The following is a 20,950-nucleotide window of genomic DNA, read 5'->3' on the forward strand; positions in this document are numbered from 1 at the left end:
TGTCGACCCAACGATTAGTGCTCGATGATACTCCACTGTAGACCCAATGATTAATGTTAGAGAATACACCACTGCAGACCCAACGATTAGTGTTAGAGAATACATCACTGTCGACCCAACGATTAGTGTTAGAGGATACATCACTGTGGAGCCAATGATTAGTGTTAGAGGATACATCACTGTTGAAGCAACGATTAGTGTTAGACAATACATCACTGTAGACCCAATGATTAGTGTTAGAGAATACACCACTGTAGACCCAATGATAAGTGTTAGAGGATACATCACTGTAGACCCAACGATTAGGGTTAGAGAATACACCACTGTAGACCCAATGATTACTGTTCAAGGATACATCACTGTAGACCCAATGATTAGTGTTAGAGAATACACCAGTGTAGTTCCAATGATTAGTGTTAGAGAATACATCATTGTAGTCCCAACAATTAGTGTTAGACGATACACCACTGTAGTCCCAATGATTAGTGTGAGAGAATACACCAGTGTAGTTCCAATGATTAGTGTTAGAGAATACATCACTGTCGACCCAACGATTAGTGCTAGACGATACACCACTGTAGACCCAATGATTAATGTTAGAGAATACACCACTGCACACCCAACGATTAGTGTTAGAGAATACATCACTGTCGACCCAACGATTAGTGTTAGAGGATACATCACTGTGGAGCCAATGATTAGTGTTAGAGGATACATCACTGTAGATGCAACGATTAGGGTTAGACAATACATCACTGTAGACCCAACGATTTGAGTCAGAGGTACATCACTGTAGACCCAATGATTAGTGTTAGAGGATACATCACTTTAGACCGAATGATTAGTGTTAGAGGATATATCACTGTAGACCTAACAATTAGTGTTAGAGGATACATCACTGTAGACCCAATGATTAGTTTTAGAGGATACATCAATGTAGACCCAATGTTAGTGTTAGAGGATACATCACTGTAGACCCAATGATTAGTGTTAGAGAATACACCAGTGTAGACCCAATGATTAGTGTTAGAATATACATCACAATAGACCCGACGATTAGTGTTAGAGGATACATCACTGTAGTCCCAATGATTAGTGTTTGAGGATATATTACTGTAGACCCAACGATTAGTGTTAGAGGATACACCACTGTAGACCCAACGATTAGTGTTAGAGAATACACCACTGTAGACCCAACGATTAGTGTTAGAGAATACACCACTGCACACCCAACGATTAGTGTTAGAGAATACACCACTGTAGACCCAACGATTAGTGTTAGAGAATACACCACTGCACACCCAACAATTAGTGTTAGAGAATACAGCACTGTAGACCCAATGATTAGTGTTCGAGGATACATCACTGTAGTCCCAACAATTAGTGTTAGAGGATACATCACTATAGACCCAATGATTAGTGTTAGAGGATACATCGCTGTAGATGCAATGATTAGTGTCAGAGGATACATCACTGCAGTCCCAATGATTAGTGTTAGAGAATACATCACTGTAGACCCAATGATTAGTGTTAGAGGATACACCACTGTGGATTATCAACAGAAGATTAAAGGTAAAATACTGCAGCTGCTGGAAATCTGAAACACACACAGAAAGTACTGGAGAAACTCAGCAGGTCTGGTCGCATCTGTGGAGAGAGAAACAATGTTAACTTTTTGTTTATGACATGATTCTTCCTCAGAAAAGTTCTCCAGGCATCCTGTTCTTAGATAAGAAGAAGGTTCATTGCATGATAGCAATTACTACAACTACATCTGGCCAGGTATAACAAAGTAGGATTTTCGGAAGCTGGTACGTATACATGTTCCTTCTGAAAGTTATAGTAGAACTCTCATGTCCACACAGTGTAGAAAGAGCTTTACCCTGTATCTGTTTGATGGGAACTGAATGTCAAACTGACACTTTACAGTACTGAGCTTGCTTACGTACTTGCATAAAAATGAAAATTGAGAAGTTATTTACTTACGTGCTGGTGTTTGCTTCCTGCTTTGAACTTGTTATTTCATGATGAGTGACCTTTGTCGGGTCACCCTCTCCTTCCTTGACTGTTCCCTGTGGTTTTCCTTCCATTCTCCGCTCCATCTCATTCACATTCTCCTTACTCCCTATAAACCGAACCTTCTCCTCCTTTTCCAATCTTGCTGTGTGCTGTGCTGGAGTTGGCACATTCCTGCCTTCCCGCAGACTCTCTGCTGGAGTCCCCTTTGTCAGAGTTTCCTGCACACTCTCCACTGCTGCCTGCACAGCCTGTGCCACAGTCCTCTTGCTCTGAGTCTCCTCCACTGTCTCTGGTGGCACCTGCGCCACTTCAGTTTCCTGCACAGTTCTGGTTGGTGTCTGCGTGCTCTCTGTTTCCTTCACTTTGCTTTCTGCTTTCTCTGTCTGCTCTCCTGGGAGTCTCTCACTGGCCTCGTGATAATCACTCTCCGTGCTCTCATTATCTGACTCACTGGAGGAACTTTCAGAACTAGATTCTTCAGAAGATGTTGACTCATATCTAGAGAAAAAGAAAACCGATGCTCAGAGGAATCGTCTCACATGTCTCTTCACTCCACACATTACCTAACTGTGCCCCATTTGCGCAGTTCTGGTCACCCTACTACAGAAAGGATCCAATTAAACTTGAAAGAGTGCAGAAAAGATTTACTAGGATGCTACCTGGGCTGGAAGGCTTGAGTTATGAGGAGAGGCTGGATGGCCTGAGGCATTTTCCCCTGGAATGTCGGAGACTGAGAGGAGACCTTATAGAAGTCTATAAATCCATGAGAAGCATAGATAGGCTAGATAGCTAACGGCCTTTCCCTATGGTAGGGGAGTTTAAATCTAGAGGGCATAGGTTTAGAGTGAGAGAGGATAGACACAAAAGGGTACAGTAGGGTAATGTTTTCACACAGAGGGTAGTGAGTGCCTGGAATGGGCTGCCAAGGGTAGTTGCGAACACAATTTTGTCATTTAAGAAATGTTTGGACACTTACCTGGATGGGATAGGTATGGAAGGAGATGGGCCAAATGCAGGCAAATGGGACTAGATTAATTGTGAAAACTGGACGGCATAAGCAAGTGGGCTGAAGGGCCTGTTTCAACGCTGTAAACCTCTATGACTCAATGACTAACTCTCCAGAAGTTCCAAAGCAGCAGCTAACTAATGGCCAGAATGTAGTTTTTTTTTAAAAAATTCATTTGTAGGATATGGGAGTCGCTAACTGGCCAGCATTTATTGCCCGTCCCTAGTTGCCCTTGAGAAGATGCCTTCTTGAACTGCTGCAGTCCACCCGCTGTAGGGTGACCCACAATGCCATTAGGGAGGCAACTCACTTTAGGACAATTGTCTGTATCCACTCTTATTCATTGGGCCATTCTTCATTTTCAAACATGGACAGTAACAGGCAGCTCCATAATTAATTCAACACTGTCCACATATCTTTTGTTACAGAGGAGTTAGAGGCTTGCCACTGCTGGGCTTATCCTTGTAACCTTCAATGTCATTTCAGTGTTGGGAAAGTATTTAAAATGATGATATGGAACAAAATTTAAAGTCTTCGAACATGTCGGTTAATTAAGGAAGGCAGTTGTGGAATCGCTGAAGGCCAATTGTGTTTTGCTAGTGTGAATGGTTGTGTTGCTGACGTAACAGAGAGGGTATTGCAGTTGATGTAATGTACACGGTCTTCCATAGGCATTTGATACTGTGTCACATAACAAGCTTGTCAGCAAAGTTAAAGGCCATGGGACGAACGGGATAACAATTGCATGGACAAAGTTAGCTTAGCGTCGGGAAGCAGAATGGAGGTGTCAGATACATTTTTTGGACAGCGTTTGAGTATACCGTAAGTTTCCCTTGGTTTTGGCATCAGTAATGCTGCTCTCATTGATCTATGTTAATGGCCTAGACTTAGGTTTACAGAGCACAACTTCAAAATTTGCAGTTGACTTAAAACTTGGACGTTTTGGGACCTGTGAGATGTGGACGTTGCCAACATTTCTTGTCCATCCCTATATTCCCCTTGAGAGGATGGTAGTGAGCTGTCTTTTTGAACTGCTGCAGTCTACCTGCTGTGGGTTGACCCACATTACCATTAGGGAGGGAATTCCAGGATTTTGAGCCAGCAACACTGAAGGCATGGTGATATGTTTTCAAGTCAGGATGGTGAGTGGCTTGGAGGATAATTTGCAGGGGACTGTGTTCCCATGTAGCTGCTACCCTTGTCCTTCTAGGTGGAAGTGGTCGTGGGTTTGGAAGGTGCTGTCTGAGGATCTTTGGTGAATTTCTGCAATGCATCCTGCAGATAGTACACACTGCTGCTACTGAGCATTGGCGGTGGAGGGAGTGAATGTTTGTGGGATGTGTCAACTACGTGAGCTGCTTTGTCCTGGATGGTGTCAAGCTTCTTCAGTATTGTTGGGGCTACCTTCATCCAGGCAAATGGGGAGTATTCCATCACACTCCTGATTTGTGCCTTGCAGATGGGGATAGACCTCAAGATGATATAGATAGAATAGTGGAATGGAAGTTGAAATTAAGAGTTGAAATTGAATGCACAGAAGCATGATGCAGTTTGGAAGGAAGATGATGGAAGGAAATATCAAACAAAAGGAGTACAGTTCTTGAATGTCTGAGGGTCCTGAGGCGCAGAAGAGATTTACAAGAATGTCACCAGGGATAAGGAATTTCAGTAATGGATATAGATTGGAGAACTTGGGACTGTCTTCCTGAGAGGAGAGGAGGCTAAAAGGAGATTCTGATTGATGTAGGGAGATAGGGTGGACAGTGAGAGTCTTTTTCCGAGGATGATGACGTCCGCTTGTACGAGGGGGCATAGCTGCAAATTGAGGGGTGGTAGATTTAAGACAGATGTCAGAGGCAGGTTTTTTACTCAGAGAGTGGTAAGGGCGTGGAACGCCCTGCCTGCCAATGTAGTTAACTCAGCCACATTAGGGGCATTTAAACAGTCCTTGGATAAGCATATGGATGATGATGGGATAGTGTAGGGGGATGGGCTTAGATTAGTTCACAGGTCGGCGCAGCATAGAGGGCTGAAGAGCCTGTTCCATGCTGTATTGTTCTATGTTCTATATGTTCTATGTTCTAAGTATTGAAAATCATTAGGGGTTTGAGCAGAGTCACGAAGGGAATGAACATTCCAGCTCGCGAACAGATCGAGAGCCAAAGGGTACAGATTGAAAGTAACTGGTAGAGAGAAGTAAAATCAGGGAGGTCAGAAAAATAGATGTGGAGGAAACTCGCTAATTTGTAGGTGATGTGTTCTCTCAGAGAAAGGGTTAAAAAGCACCAGCAGAAAACAACGAGTTTCTGCGATGCTTCTGTCGAGAGACCCTCGTGATTGCAGCTCGTTCTGATCGAAGCCTGATGCTGGGAGTCTAGACCATAAAACAGGAATGTCCAACTAAGACCATGAAATGCAGCCACTCACCCTCCATTCACCCCAATAAACTGAAGGCTCTTCTTTGCCGGAGGGCTTTCAGGACTTGCTCCTCTCTCCTTTTTCATGATGGATTTTAGTTGTGCTCCCTGTGGAGAACCTGAGAAGGAAACAGAAGAGACCTATACTCAGCGGCTGATATTCTCCAACCCAACTCACAAGAACAGACGAAACAGGATGGGAGTTGACCATGTGGTCCATTGAACGTATTGTGTCATTCAATATGATCACAGCTGACCTTGGGCTTTGACTCTGCTTTTTAGCCTCCTCCCCATGTCCCGAAAGACCAAACATCTGTACTTCACAGCCTTAAATATATTCAAGATACGCTGCCCCTGTGTTTTAGATTCTTCAAGCAGCAGAAATGTTCTCTCAGCATCAACCCTGTCACAACTATAGCAAGACTTCTTAAGTCCTTGGCTTCTTTATTCTTTGATACAGGAGGCCATTCAGCCCCGTTGTGCCTGGGAAAGCTGCAGGGAAGAACAGAGGGGCAAACACGTGAGCTTTTCTCCGAATCGGATGCTTTCTATATCCATCCAAGAGGCAAGATCTCGTTTCCAAAGTTGGGATCTCAGGCATTGCTGCAGTCCCTCAGTGCTACACTGGAGTGCCAATTTGGCTTCACTGTTCAGGGCTCCAAATTGTGCACAGATCATGCACTTTATCACTCAGGCATGACTGCTCAGGGACTACAGCAGCCAGTGGATTTGGCGATTAACCTAATTAGGGAACTGTTTCAGGTTCTGCCAGGATCTTCCTACCATCCACTAGGCTCTCCATGGGTCTAACTGCCCAAAGGACAGAGCATCGATGGCAAGAAAGGGTTAAAGCAGTAGGTTGAAGGGTTACCTGGCCTTTTTGAATCATCCTCAGACAAGCCAGAATCTTCCTGTCTCACCAGTGCCACAGTGCCCACCTCTAAGGGCTGGTGCTGGGATGCTGCTGGCTTTGAGCTGCCAAGCTGTGTGATGGGTAATTCCACAGAGCTACAAACGCTGGGGGACAAACCAGGTGCCTCAGCGACATCTAGTGGCCATCTGGATGGAGCAGCAGAATCTTCTTTGGGCTCTTCTCGAGAAACTGCAAATTGACAATTTTATAGAATGAGTTTCTTCTCAGCAACTAAAGCCCACCGGGACTGCAACTGGCTTCAAACTTCAAGAAGATCATCCTGAGGAAGTGTCCCTCTATTCACTCCTTCCATGTTAACTCTGCATCTAATCCTGTGCTGTCCCTGTCCTGGCAGTGTTTGATGGGACAGTGTAGAGAGAGCTTTACTCTGTGTATAACCCCGTGCTGTCCCTGTCCTGGGAGTCTTTGATAAGGACCATGTTGAGGGAGCTTTACTCTGTATCTAACCCTGTGCTGTCCCTGTCCTGGGGAGTGTATGATGGGGGACAGTGTAGAGGTAGCTTTACTCTGTATCTAACCCCAAGCTGTCCTTGTCCTTGGAGTATTTAATGGGGGACAGTGTAGAGAGAGCTTTATTCTGTATTTAACCCAGTGCTGTCTCTGTCCCGGGAGTGTTTGACAGGGACAGTGTACAGGAAGCTTTACACTGGCTTTAACCCTGTGCTATCCCTGTCCTGGGAGTGTTTTTTGTCTTTATTCTTTATTCATTAATGGGATGAGGGCGTTGCTGACCAGACAGCATTTATTGTCCATCCCTAATTGCCCGGGGGGGGGGGGGGCAGCTCAGAGTCAACCACATTGCTGTGGGTCTGGAGTCACGTGTAGGCCAGACCGGGTAAGGATGGCTGTTTCCATCCCTAAAGGTCACTAGTGAACCAGATAGGCTTTTCCAGCAACTGGTGATGGATTCATTTGATGGGGACAGTGCTCATACTCTGTATCTAACCCCATGCTGTCCCTGTACTTGGAGTGTTTGATGAGGACACTGTAGAGGAGGCTTTACTCTGTATCTAATACCGTGCTGTCCCTGTCCTGGGAGTGGTTGATAGGGACAGTGTAGAGGGAGCTTTACTCTGTATCTAACCCTGTGCTGTCCTTGTCCCGGGAGTGTTTGAAGGGGATAGTGTAGAGAGAGCTTTACTCTGTATCTAACCCCATTCTGTCCTTGTTCTGGGAGTGTTTGAAGGGGATAGTGTAGAAGGAGCTTTACTCTGTATCTAACCCCATGCTGTCCCTGTCCTGGGAGTGTTTGAAGGGAATAGTGTAGAGGAAACTTTATTCTGTATCTAACCCTGTGCTGTCCCTGTCCTGGGAGTGTTTGAAGGTGATAGTGTAGAGGGAGCTTTACTCTGTATCTAACCCTGTGCTGTCCCTGTCCTGGGAGTGGTTGATAGGGACAGTGTAGAGGAAGCTTTACTCTGTATCTAACCCCATGCTGTCCCTGTCCTGGGAGTGTTTGAAGGGAATAGTGTAGAGGGAGCTTTACTCTGTATCTAACCCTGTGCTGTCCCTGTCCTGGGAGTTTTTGAAGGGGATAGTGTAGAGGGAGCTTTACTCTGTATCTAACCCCATGCTGTCCTTGTTCTGGGAGTGTTTGAAGGGGATAGTGTAGAGGAAGCTTTACTCTGTATCTAACCCCATGCTGTCCGTGTTCTGGGAGTGTTTGAAGGGGATAGTGTAGAAGGAGCTTTACTCTGTATCTAACCCCATGCTGTCCTTGTCCCGGGAGTGTTTGAAGAGGACTGAGTAGAGGGAGCTTTACTCTGTATCTAACCCTGTGCTGTCCTTGTCCCAGGAGTGTTTGAAGGGGATAGTGTAGAGGAAGCTTTACTGATACAGGCTGTAGCTGGTCCGAAAGCATGCAGCACACATAACAGATTAAGAAAATGTTCAATTTCCATGTGTCTAATGGTGATCTAAAGTTTCTTTCCTCCCACACTCGATACAACACCTCCAAGCTCCTCAGGTCGGTGCAACATCGAGGGCCGAAGGGCCTGTTCTGCGCTGTATTGTTCTATGTTCTAAGCTCAATGAAGGTGTGATTCACACGAACAGTTCACAGTAAATCTAAGGCCCACCTCGTGTTGGGAGCCAGTGGCCAATAGCAGTCGAATAGCACGTTGTGTGGGATCTCAGAGCAGAGCTGGGGTGGCTCTGATCTGGGCAGGGTTTCAGTGTTCCCCAAGGTGTGGGAAGCTCATTGCCTTATCCTCTAACTGACCCTCATCGGCTCTGCTCCGGGAAAAGTTCATAATTCAGTCCAGATGACGGCAGGCAGGATAAACTTCTAGAAACAAAACCATTTCCTGTTTGCTTATGGTGCACAGAATTCCTGTCCTCGCAAAACACTATTGACTGAGAGCAGCTCCTGATAGTCACCAGATCTGACATTCTCCAAACAGGCCAGAATGACACCACGAACAGACGAACAGAGTTTACCTCCCCCCTCGTAGGAATGCGAGGAGGGACTGAGGAGTTGGAGAGAGTGGGGCACGGGGTGAGGGAGGATGGTCCCAGTGGAGGTGAGTGTGAAAGAGGGCCCTGGGGGGGTAGGGTTGAGGTAAAGGGGCTAATGCAAGGGGACTGGGTGTGATGGACAGAGAGGAGGTGGTGAGGAAGGTGAAATGGAGAAGTCTGACCATGGTGCAAGAGTTGCGGGGTGCGGGGGAGGCGCGTTGAGGAGCAGGGAGAAACTGGATTGGGAGAGGGGAGTCATGGGGAGGAAGCATGGCCCAGGTTTAGTGGAGAGTGAGGTACGGATTGAGGTAGTTGGACACAGGTTTAGGGAGAGTGGCGGGGTGAGGGGATGAGGGGCGAGTGTAGCACCCAGGTTTGGGGAGAGTGAGGTTGGAGGTGAGGGGTGGGTGTAACGCCCAGGTTTGGGGTGAGTTCAGTTCAGGGTGAGGAGTTTGGGGAGAGTGAGGATGGGGAAGAGTGGGGTTGGGGGTGCGGGGTTTGGGGAGAGTGGGGTTGGGGGAGAATGGAGTTGGGGGAGAGTGTGGTTGGGGATGTGGGTTTGGGGAGAGTGGGGTTGGGGAGAATGGAGTTGGGGAGAGTGGGGTTGGGGGTAAAGGGTTGGGGTGTGAGGTTGGCGGTGAGGGGTGAGTGTAACGCCCAGATTTGGGGAGAGTTCGGTTCAGGGTGAGGAGTTTGGGGACAGTGAGGTTGGGGGAGAGTGGGGTTGGGGTGAAGGGTTGGGAAGAGTGGGGTTGGGTGTGAGGTGTGAGTGAAATGCCCAGGTTTGGGGAGAGTGGGGTTCGGGTTGTGGGGTTTGGGGAGAGTGGGGTTGGGGATGAGGGAGAGTGGAGTTGGGGGTGGAGGGTTGGGGTGTGGGGTTTGGGGGTGAGTGGTGAGTGTAATGCCCAGGTTTGGGGAGAGTTTGCTTCGGGGTGAGGGGTTTGGGGAGAGTGAGGTTGAGGGAGAGTGGGGTTGGGGGTGAAGGGTTGGGGGGAGTGGGGTTGTGGGTGAAGGGTTGGGGAGAGTGGGGTTGGGGGTGAGGGGTGAGTGTAATGCCCAGGTTTGGGGAGAGTGGGGTGGGTGGAGGGTGGTGGAGGGAGCGCAGGATCTTGCTGGAAGTTGCCCAGCAGGCAGATAGAGACGGCTACTGGGAAGGATGAGTGAGATCGGAGTTCAGTGAAAACGTCAGAAAATCAGAAGCAGAAACAGGGGTTGCCCACTCGAACCCTGCTTTACCATTTGATATGATCGTGGTTGATCTGATGGTTACTCAGCTCCACTTCCCTGTCCATCCTCAATATGACCTGGGTCCCTCGGCAATCACTGATTTGTTTAACTGCACCTTAAAATTATTCAACATCCCAGCTTTCACAGGAAGAGAATTCCCACAGACTGATCATCCTCTGAGAGTGAGAATCTCCCCTCATCGCTGTCTTAAATAGGAGTCTCCTTATTTTGAAACTGCGTTCCAAGTTCCACACTCCAACTCAAGGGGAAACACCTTCTCAGTATCCATGTCATATCCCCTCAGGATCTGAGTAAAAACAGGGAGTGTGGTTCTCAGGGTTGGAAAATGCTGATGGGTGGCAGGGTGCTGTCGGTGATCCCAGCACTGCTGTATTGTAAGGACTTTGACCTTTCTCGGGCTCCGGCCTGCAGAACTGAGGAGGCGCCCAGCAGACAGCGTGTTCAGCTCTGCTCTCTACAGCTGCCATTTTCAGATATCCAGTCAGATCAAATGGATCCGCGTGCTCTGTGGATCAGCATTCCTGTCAGATCAAACATCCTGACAGTGGAATGCAGATTGGTCACTTCTCCGCACTGTTCCAATCTTTCCCTCACGCTGCTGTGAACATACAAATCCCAGGCTTTGGGCCCACGGGAGAAAATCCACCCTTGCATCCGGGACAGACTTCCAGCTGGTCTTATAAAACTGGGATTAAACTGAGAACTAACATCTTGTTTTACTTCTCTCTTCCCTCTTCCCTCTCTGCTCCCTTTCCCTGTCCCTTGCCTGTTGTCCTTCCTTCCCATCCCATCCACTGGCCTTCCAATTACCTCAGGAGAAGTTGGTTGAGGAGTGCTTCAGGAAATTGGGAAGTGAGGGGGTGGCACAGTGGCTCAGCGGTTAGGACCACTGCCTCACAGCACCAGGGACCCAGGTTTGCTTCCAACCTCAGGGGACTGTCTGTGAGGAGTTTGCACATTCTTCCTGCGTCTGTGTGGATAGCCTCCAGGTGCTCCAGTTATCTCCCACAGTCCAAAGATATGCAGGTTAGGGTGGATTGGCCATGCTAAATTGCCCGTAGTGTTCAGGGATGCGTAGATTAGGTGGGGTATAGCGGGGTGGCTCTGGGTGGGATGGTCTGAGGGTCGGTGTGGCCTGTTTCCACACTGTAGGGAATCTATTCTGTTCTAGAGAAGGTGCAGAAACATCTTTGGAAGGAGATACAAGGGAACAATGTAATGATTTCAAAGTGAATTTGCATCACAGAAAATAATGTGAATTTTATAATGTGCAATAAACCTCAGGAATTAAAACCAAGTGGGTCTGGGCAAAAGAAGTATTTGTTTGCTAATATCTAACAGAGTGTTAAAGGGGCAGCGTCAGCCCAGACTGTCACGCTGGTGCTGAGAGTCGTGAAGATTGCGGTGACTTTAATACAGTACCTTGAGTGAGCTGCTCTACAGCTTCCCGGAGCTGTGCCCCGCTTGGTCCTGTCTTCACCTGCTTCGCACTCTGTGCAGTGGTCATCACAGAGTTCACTTCCTCGCATGTGGCTGCCAATGTTGTGACAATTGTACAGGTCACTACCTTGGCCGTGACTTCCTTAAAGGGTGGGTCAGAGGTGGGCCCCACTCTCTGCTCAGCCACTGCTGCCTCCGCTGCACCCCTCGCCCCACTGCATGGCTTATTCGGGGGCAGCAATGTCTGGCCAGGGAGGGGCTGGCCACTGCTTGGCACCGCCTGGGTTGTGGAATGCGGCGTTTCCTTTGGGGTCCCCTGCAGCTGGCTGATTTCTGGTTCTTTCCTGTTCTGGATCAAATCCTTGCTGGCCTGCTCACTAGGAGGGTATCCAAAATGGCTGACCTGCATGCCCACTGACCTCTGCGGTGCCACCTTAGTGAACCGCTCCGTCCTGCCACCAGCTGAGGCAATATCTCCCCTCTTGCCAGCTCTGCCCTCAAGGGGTTGGGGAGATTGGGGAGCTGCCTCGGATGCAGCCGTCCAGGCCCTGGATTGGTCTGGCGGTTGCTTTGGCCAACTCGGGTCAGGTCCTCCAGTGCCAGCCATTGCGCCGATGTCCACCTGCTGCCCCTTCTCCGCCATCTCCTTCTTCTGGCCACCAATGGTCTGGTGAGAAGCCTCCAATTCCCTGGAGGCTTCCCGCAGCCGCTTCTCCAACATCGCGATCTTTTTGGTCAGCAACTCAGTCACGTGACGATAATGCTCCACCTCCAGCTGCAGGGACGAAGGGGAGATTCCCAGGTCCTTCTCTTGCACCCAAACACCCACACTCCTGACCTCAGCCAGGTTTCCATTGGTCACTTTGCCCCTCGGGCTCTCATCCAGGCCTGGCCCGACGTCTTTCCTTTGCTTTGGAGCGTCATGTTTGAGATTCCCGAAGTTATCCTGTGGTGGTTTTTGCAGCGTAGGAGAGGCGGGCAATTTAGCTTTGCCTTGGCGGCCAACCTCTTCGGGTAGGTCAATGTACAGCTCCCCTTTGGATTTGCCGGGCTCACTCTCTGCTCTCTGTGGCCCAAAGCCCATGCTGTGGCCAAGGAATTTCTGACTCTTCAGCTGGACACTGAGTTGCCTCTTCTCTTCTTGAAGAACAGAGATCTTCACCTGGAGAACAGGGACTATCTTCACCTGGTCCTCCAGCTCCCGCAACCTCCGCAGGGCAGCCGCCATCTGCTCCCGGATGTTGTGTAAGTGGGTTGGGTTCGGAGTGGAGGGAGTAGCCAGGCCCGAGCTCAGCGGAGTGAACTGGCCACAGGGTGCGCTCTGGGAGCCGTTGTAGGAGGCGAGTCTGGAGGCCGAGTGGCTCTGCAGGCCTGTCCCAGCCAGGGAGCTGGTGGAGCCTGCCACACTGCTGTGCAGGCTGCTCAAGCTGGAATAACGGGGCCTCCGGCCCTCTCTGCACGCCAGGGGCTCCTCCTCCAGCCGCCTCTTGGTCTCCAGGAGGGTCTTTTCCACCCTGGCGTTGTAATTGCCGGACATCAGGGGCGGCGGCCTGTTGTAGCTCCCTGAAAAGCCACAGGATGGGGTGTACATGCTCCGACCGCAGTACGAGACTGAGGAGCGTCGGCTGTCAGCGCTGGCATTGGAGCAGAGAGACTCAGTGGACGTCCACCAGGACCCCGTGTAGCTACAGCCTCTCGGTTTCCGGTGGATGTGAACCTTCTTGATCGTGTTCCCCTTCTCGATATCGTCCACGTACTTCACAAAGTCCAGGTCCAGGTGGAAACCGTAGGGCGTTTCCACAGAGTAGGGCAAGGCCTGGTCCTTATCCTTGACCTCTGCACCAGCTGGAAGGTTGACCTTACCTGGAATGGACAGTAAGAAAGAAACAGGAGTGGATTAAGATTTCTATGGTGGGTACATAGCCATCAAAACAGTCAGAATTCCCTTAATGCAGGATCCTGCTATTCACATCTCCGCGAGATGCATATTTCCTTCCTTTAACTGCCCATTTCCCATCCCTTTTGATCTAACACCATGAAACCATCTTATTGTCTACCCCTATTGCACATCTCCCCTTCTGTTCTCCACAATCTGCTCCCAATCGCTTGCTCAAGTCCAATTGCATTTCTAACCTCTGGCTGAAATGTCAACTCTGTTTCTCTCTCCATAGATATCGCTGGACCTGCTCAGTACTTAGAGTCACAGAATCATACAGCACAGAAACAGACCCTTCGGTCCAACTAGTCCCTAATCCCAAACTAAACTAGTCCCACCTGCCTGCTCCTGGCCCACACCTCTCCAAACCTTATCCAAATGCCTTTTTAACACTGCAGTTGTCCCCACACCCACCACTTCCTCAGGAAGTTCATTCCCCTTGTGAACCACCCTCCATTTAGAAAAATTTGCCCCTCATGTCTTCTTTAAATCTCTCTCCTCTCACCTTAAAAAAGTGCCCCCTCGTCTCAAAATCCCCCATCCTAGGGAAAAGATTTTTTTGTGTGTAAGCTGCGGATTGTCAGCACCTGCTGCTTCTTTCTGCTTTTATGCCACGATTTCCTCAAGGTTCAAGGATAAAGTCTGAGGAACTCTGAGGTAGGAGCAGTCTCAATTGCCCTCCTGCTCCATGGTGGGGACTGTAAGAGTCAGACTGGAAGTGGGAATTCACATGTCGTCATTGACTCAAAAGGGCCGAATGGCCTCTTGCCCTGGATAATGATTTCTAGACAAGTCTGATAGGGGCTAAAATGCTCTGTACAGTTAGTTGAAGGAACTCCCCAGAACAATGTGCCTTCCTATGTATTAAAGAGAAAGCATACCATATATTGTTGAGACAGAGGCGCCGAGAGATACAGAGAAAATGGAGAGAGGGAGAGACAGAGACTGTAGAATACAGTCACATTAAAAATTAGAGGCACTCTTTGTTAACTAGTCAGAAATTTCTACTCAGTTGCAGGAATTTAAAAGATTTATTAATTTAAACTGTTTCCTGCGTCAGGAAGTATTCCATGAGAAACATTCTCCTTGTTTCTCTGAACATTTTTTCAGTCGCATTTAAAGGTGTTTTAGTGTAATTGGGAACAATCCAAACAGTAAAGCATTTCGACCGTACAGGCTGATAACTTGTCTACTGTTTAAAACAGGTTGTTTCTGAAGCAGCGACAGACCTTTCAAATCTGTACCTTATGTAGCTATTTATTCCCCTTGCCTTTCAAATACCACTCTTGCTGGGTGATACAATGCAGACGCCACAGTCTGGCCTGTCCAAATTCCACTCTCCCTCTCAGCCATGAACTGAGTTCATGAGTGTTTACACCGACCAAACAGAACAACTCATCTTGTTGACAGATGGTCATGGGACTGGTGCTAGCATCCAGGGAGTTGGAGGGCCACCCACTGAGAGCAAAGACTTGTGACACCCTTAGGCCAATCCCAGAGCTGATAGTAGATGGGAAATTGATGGTATCGCCTGCATTGGTGCAGGAAAGATTCCTCCGAAATATCGTCTCTTTCACGCACTCTGTGCGCCATAGTTAGAACAGCAAGGACACACGGAGGGGCCCTTATAGATGGAATTCCACCATGATTGTGAAGTAAGACAGCATTGAGCAGCAGGGGAGGTTGGCTTCCAATAAGAGGGATAAGCAGGCTACTTCTGAAAACAATGCTGACTTCACAAGGAAGTTGGTTGGGTTACAGAAACCCACCTCCAAACAGATGGGAAGGTGGCAAACATTTCCGGGAAAGACCAGCAGATGGGAATATCAGGGAAACTGCGATCAGAGGTTGTAATGAAACCCACATTGTGGTGGTGCTGTGATACAGTTCAGTCAGGGAGACCAAGGTGTTGTATTATATGGACTTTTACACACATGTTGGAGCCTGGAGCTGCGGATAGTGATGCTAGAGGCTTCAACATTGTTTCCATCATGTGGCTGGTCAGGAATCTCTCCCACTCCTGCTGCCTGTGGCTGGTGCATGCTAGATCGAATTACAAGTTGACGCTCAACTTGTCGGTCTGTCTTATGAATGAAATACACTGGAGCAACAGAGTGCAATTCTGGCCAGTACATTTTAAGAATGATGCCAAAGCTTCATAAATAGATGCATAGAGTACATGTACAAGATTATGGTGCTCTGATGAAGGCTGATCTAGACTCGAAACGTTACCTTGCTCTCTCTCTCTCCACAGATGCTGTCTGACCTCCTGTGATCTCCAGCATTTGTTGTCGTCAGTACAGATTCCAGCATCTGCAATATTTTGCTCCTGGATTATGGTGAACCTTTACAAAACACTGCCTAAGCCATACCTGGGAGTACTGCATTCAAGTCTGGGCATGAGACTTTACGCAGAATGTGAACATATCAGAAATATGGACATATTGGAACATGTTGGGCGCAGAGACATTGATGAAAAAAGTTCTGGGATGAGAGGTTTCAGTCATAATCGCAGAAGCTGAGGCTGTTAATCCTGTTTTCTTGAAGGGGAGAGGGGATTTGTTAGAAACATAGAAGATAGGAGCAGGATGAGGCCATTCAGCCCGTCTAGCCTGCTCTGCCATTCATTATGATCTTGTGTGGTCGACCAACTCAATAAGCCTAATCCTGCTTTCTCCCCCTAACCTCTGATCCCATTTGCCACAAGTGCTATATCTTGTCACCTCTTGAATATATTCAATGTTTTGGCATCAACTACTTCCTGCGATAATGAATATCACAGGCTCACCACTCTTTGGGTAAAGAAATGTCTCCTCATCTCCGACCTAAATGATCTATTTCAAATCCTCAGACTGTGAACCCTGGTTCTGGACACTCCCACCATCGGGAACATCCTTGATCATCTACCCTGTCCATTCCAGTTAGAATTTTATAAGACTCTCTGAGATTCCTTCCTCATTCATCTGAACTCCAGCAAAAACAATCCCACCTAGTCAATCGCTCCTTATATGTCAGTCCCACCATCCCCAGGATTAGCCTGGTAAACCTTCACTGCACTCCCTCAAGGCTGTACACAATATTCTAGGTGTGGTCTCACCTGCAACTGCAATAACATATCCCTGCTCCTGTGCTCGAAGTCTTTTGCAATGAAGGCCAACATATCATTTACAGATAGTAAGAAGTGCTGATGCTGGAGTCTGAAATTACACAGTGTGGAGCTAGAGGAACACAGTAGGCCAGGGAGCATCAGAAGAACAGGATAGCTGATGTTTCCGGTCAGGACCCTTCGTCAGAAAATGGCTGAAAATTTCTGAAGACGGGTCCTGACCTGAAGCGTCAACATATCAGTTGCCTTCTTTACCTCCTGCTGCACCTGCGTGCTTATCTTCAGCGACTGATGCACAAGGACACCCAGATCCCACTGCACAATCCCCTCTCCCAATTTACAGCCATTCAGGTAGTAATGTACGGCCTTGTTTCTGCTTCCAAAGTGCTAGCATCCAGGAGGTTGGAGGACCACCCACTGAGAGCAAAGACTTGTGGAGATTTACATCCTCAGGCCAATCCCGGAGCTGACAGTAGATGGGAAACGCTGTCTGAAAATCCAAATATATCAAATCGATTGACTCCCCTTTGTCAACTCTACTAGTTACATCTTCATAGAATTCCAACAGATTTGTCAAACGTGATTTCCCCTTCATAAATCCATGCTGAGTCTGTCTAACCCTACCACTGCTTACTAAATGCCATGCTATAAAGCCATTGAGAATGGATTTGAAAATTTTTCCCCTCTACTGTGTTAGGCCTGCTGATCTATAATTCCCTGTTTTCGCTCGATCTCCTTTTTTGAATACTGAAATGACATTAGCTACTCTCCAATCTGCAGGGACTCATCCTGAGTCCATAGAATCCTGGAGGATGACCTCCAATGCATCCATTATTTTTAGAGCCACTTCCTTAAGTACTCTGGGATGTAGATTTTTAGAGATAGTTAGAGATGTTTAATCTCATGAGAGGTGACGATATAGAGATGTTGTCTCTGGTGGCATAAGGTTCTAGCACACTGATTTAGGTGAAAGAAGTAAAAGGCAACATGAGGAGGAACCTTTTCAGGCAGCAAGAGGTCAAGATCTGGACTAGACAGCCTGACTGGGGAGTGGAGGCAGGATCAATCATGGTTTTCAAAAGGGCATTGGATTATTATTTCAAGAGAAAAGATTTGCAGGGCTATGAGGGAAAAAGTAGCTCTTCCAAAGAGCGATCACAGACACGATGAAAAAGGACCTCTTTCTTTGCAGGGTCCATTCTATAATTCTTAAGGCCTTGCAGAGGGTACAGAGATGGTTCAAATTCAGTTTAAGTATCTTCAGATAGGTGGAATTACAAGAAAGCTTGGGTTAATTCCCTTACAGCCGGATTTGAGGGAAGATTTGACAGAAGAGTTCACAATTATTTTGCTATTACTAATACCAACACATTACAATTAAGACATCACATGACTATTTAAATAATGAGAACATGCAGATTATGGGGAAAATAATGATATGCAGTTATGTGGTTCATTCAGGGAGTTTGTGCAGGCACCATGGATTGAACAAACACCTTCTGTGTTGTGACAAGTCTGCAGTTATAAGGGGTTTTCAATGAAGTAAATAAGGAGAAATGGCACGACGGTCAGTGAAATAGCTGCCCAGAGACTGGGCTTCCAACATCCAGTAACCCTTCATTTACATGGGCTGTGATCAGCCAGCTCAGAGCCAGTCCCTAAACTGAGGAGACTCTCTGAATTGTCTGCTCACACCTGTCATCTAGAGGTCCCTGATTGGCCCAGGGTAACGGCCCCAATCAGGGATCTCAGTCAGTGAGACCTACCTGGTGCTTGTTCCAATTACTACAGTCAGTAACCAGGGATGGAATCATTGGCAGAAGGACTAGAGAGGCGAGAAGGAGAAGGTACTTTATACAGTAGGTAGCTGAAATCCGGAATGCACAGCCTGAAAGGATGATGGTAGCTGGTTCAGTAGAAACTGAAAAGGGAATTACAGAGCCTTGGGTATGAGCAAGGAAATAGGACTAATATGATTTGATATAATTTGCTCGATGTGGCAATCCCTTTTCCATTCTTGAAAACTCAGCTGTTATCTCCAAATAGAGAACTAGCATTGGCCAGACAGGATTACAGCCTAAGCCCATCCTGAACCAATTTCCATACATTGTGCAGCTCACTGGATAGTGAGAAGGACATGATCATTGCCCAAGGCTGCAGAGCTCGCTGTTCGATTATTGTATGAACTCACTGGGATTATGTGCAGGGCTCTGTGGTCTGTCGGACTCAGCATCATGTTCAGTATTTAATTATGGAGCCAGAGTAAATCTGCTTCTTTCAACGCAATACCATCCGACCTGGAAAAACTTGCAAAATGCATGCATTCCCAACCTTACGGACCACTCACAATCTGAACTGAACGTGACTTTGTACTGTAAATTATGGAAAGGCAAGCAATGCATATCAATTTAAAGAAATAAAAGCACTGAACAATTTGTGTATGTGTATTACTGATTTTATTGTGAAACTATTTTGGAGACAATTAAAATAATCATCTACAGGGCCTGAGCTTAACTGAATTAAAAAACTCACTCACTAACAGAATTAAGCTTGAGTGTAATTTACAGGAAAACATCCGTAGGATTAGATGAAGGTTATGGTTACAGTCATGGTATGGGGATAACTTTAATCCCATCTTCCAGGAAGGACAGCCTTGGGTTCATAATTGCTAGATTAAGTTAGAGCTATCCCTTATGACCCTAAGTCTAGACTGGACAAAGTCAGATTTACATCAAGTTGCTTATGTGTGGTCATTTTAAAAGGTTCAATGGATTGTACATACCGGGGAAGCTTGCTTTCATTTGGAGCACCTCTGCCATCTTGACCACTGATCTTCTTCAGTTGCTAGGAGATTAAGTTGTCACACAGGAGTCTGTGGTCAAGAAGATAAGGAAGTCAGAATATCACAGGCGACAGGCACGACCAAACACAGGGCTCATTTGTCAGCAGTAGCTCAGCAGTAGAAGGTTTCCAGTTTGCGAACCACACTAGAGATATTCAGACATAATCTATGCTGTGACCCCCCCCGCCAGTGTGGTACTGAGGGGTTGTTGTGTGTCAGAGCCATCTTTGGGATGAGATCTTAAACTAAAAGGCTCTGTCTGGGCATAAAAGATCCTATTATGGAAACGGGGAAGGGAATTCTGCCCCGTGGCCTGGTCAATATCTAAGCCTTGGTTGACAGCGTCAAAAACAAACTAAATAAAAACCAAAAGAACTGCGGATGCTGTAAATCAGGAACAAGAACAAAGTTGCTGGAAAAGCTCAGCAGGTCTGGCAGCATCTGTGAAGGAGAAAACAGAATTAACATTTTGGGTCTGGTGACCCTTCCTCAGTCCTTCACAGATGCTGCCAGACCTGCTGAGCTTTTCCAGCAACTTTGCTTTTGTTCAAAAACAGGCTATCTGGTCATGGTCATTATTGCTGTTAGTGGGATTCCTATACTTCAAGAGTACTTCTTTGGTGTAAAGCATCCAGGATTGAAAAAGGTGCTTTCGAAATGCAAGCTTTCTTTCCATCAATTCTCATCTTCAGCCCTTATCATTGACATAAGTGATCCTCAGTGCCAGCTACTGCTCAACATCATCATGCGTGAGACAGGGTGCTCTGGGAACTCGCTGTTCTGTGACACAGGGGTGAGCAGCTAACCCCAAATGGGGAGGCTTTACATGGAGTATACAGTGCAGCAGCAGACCATTCAGCCCATCCATTCCATGATGGCGATTAGGCTCAACCCAGGCCTCTTCCCAACTTTCCTCATTTATCAGTCTCTGACCTTCCTCCCCATGTGCTTCTCACAAAAGCGTCTATAATATTCACCTGAAGTACGCTCTGTGGAGCAAGTTTCACATTCTCACAACTCTTTGGATGAAGAAAAATTTCTTCTAAGTTCACTCAAACCCAGGACTAGGTTCTGAAGCAAACTGCAAGCTTAGAGTTATCTGACTGCATGACATCAACTCAATGACTTAAAGTAGCTCCAGCCATTTTAACGTGAGCAGAAACAGTATAGCAACGACCTGCATTTATATAGCATTGTTACACAGCATCATTAAGTTAATAAAAGTAATTATATCAAATTAAGTTAATTGTCACTGCTGGGGAGATTCACCAGGATGTTGCCTGGAATGAGGCAGCTCTGCTATGAAGAGAGGCTGGATAGGCTCAGAAACCAAACAGAAACAGCCAGAAAAAAACTCAGCAGATCTCTGCCAGCATTTGTGGAGGGAAATCAGAGTTAATGGTTCAGGTCTAATGATCCTTTTTCAGAATGGGATAAGCTCAGGTTGTTTTCTTTAGAGCACAGAAGGTTGGAGGGACCTGATCGAGGTTTCTCTACTCAGTTCTCATCAAACACTCTCAGGTCAGCTACAGCACAGGATTAGAC

The 20,950-nt window shown here is 47.2% G+C and overlaps 1 protein-coding gene across 6 annotated transcripts in view; it reads right to left on the minus strand.

The window, feature by feature from the left end:
• Positions 1–20,950, minus strand: part of kank2 (KN motif and ankyrin repeat domains 2) — a 165,781-nt gene that overhangs the window by 25,654 nt on the left and 119,177 nt on the right. For 5 of the 6 annotated variants that reach the window (XM_048522028.2, XM_048522031.2, XM_048522030.2 and 2 more), the window contains 5 exons: positions 19,346–19,435; positions 11,504–13,384; positions 6,314–6,544; positions 5,453–5,561; positions 1,987–2,517 (listed from right to left, as the gene is read on the minus strand). In XM_048522028.2, coding sequence (XP_048377985.1) covers positions 1,987–2,517; positions 5,453–5,561; positions 6,314–6,544; positions 11,504–13,384; positions 19,346–19,382 — 2,789 coding nt within the window. In that variant the 5' untranslated portion in view covers positions 19,383–19,435. The remainder of the gene's footprint in view (positions 1–1,986; positions 2,518–5,452; positions 5,562–6,313; positions 6,545–11,503; positions 13,385–19,345; positions 19,436–20,950) is intronic. The other variant, XM_048522033.2, reaches the window with a different exon arrangement.

The sequence above is a fragment of the Stegostoma tigrinum genome, chromosome 35 (genome assembly GCF_030684315.1).
Source record: "Stegostoma tigrinum isolate sSteTig4 chromosome 35, sSteTig4.hap1, whole genome shotgun sequence".
Taxonomy (NCBI): Eukaryota; Metazoa; Chordata; class Chondrichthyes; order Orectolobiformes; family Stegostomatidae; genus Stegostoma; species Stegostoma tigrinum.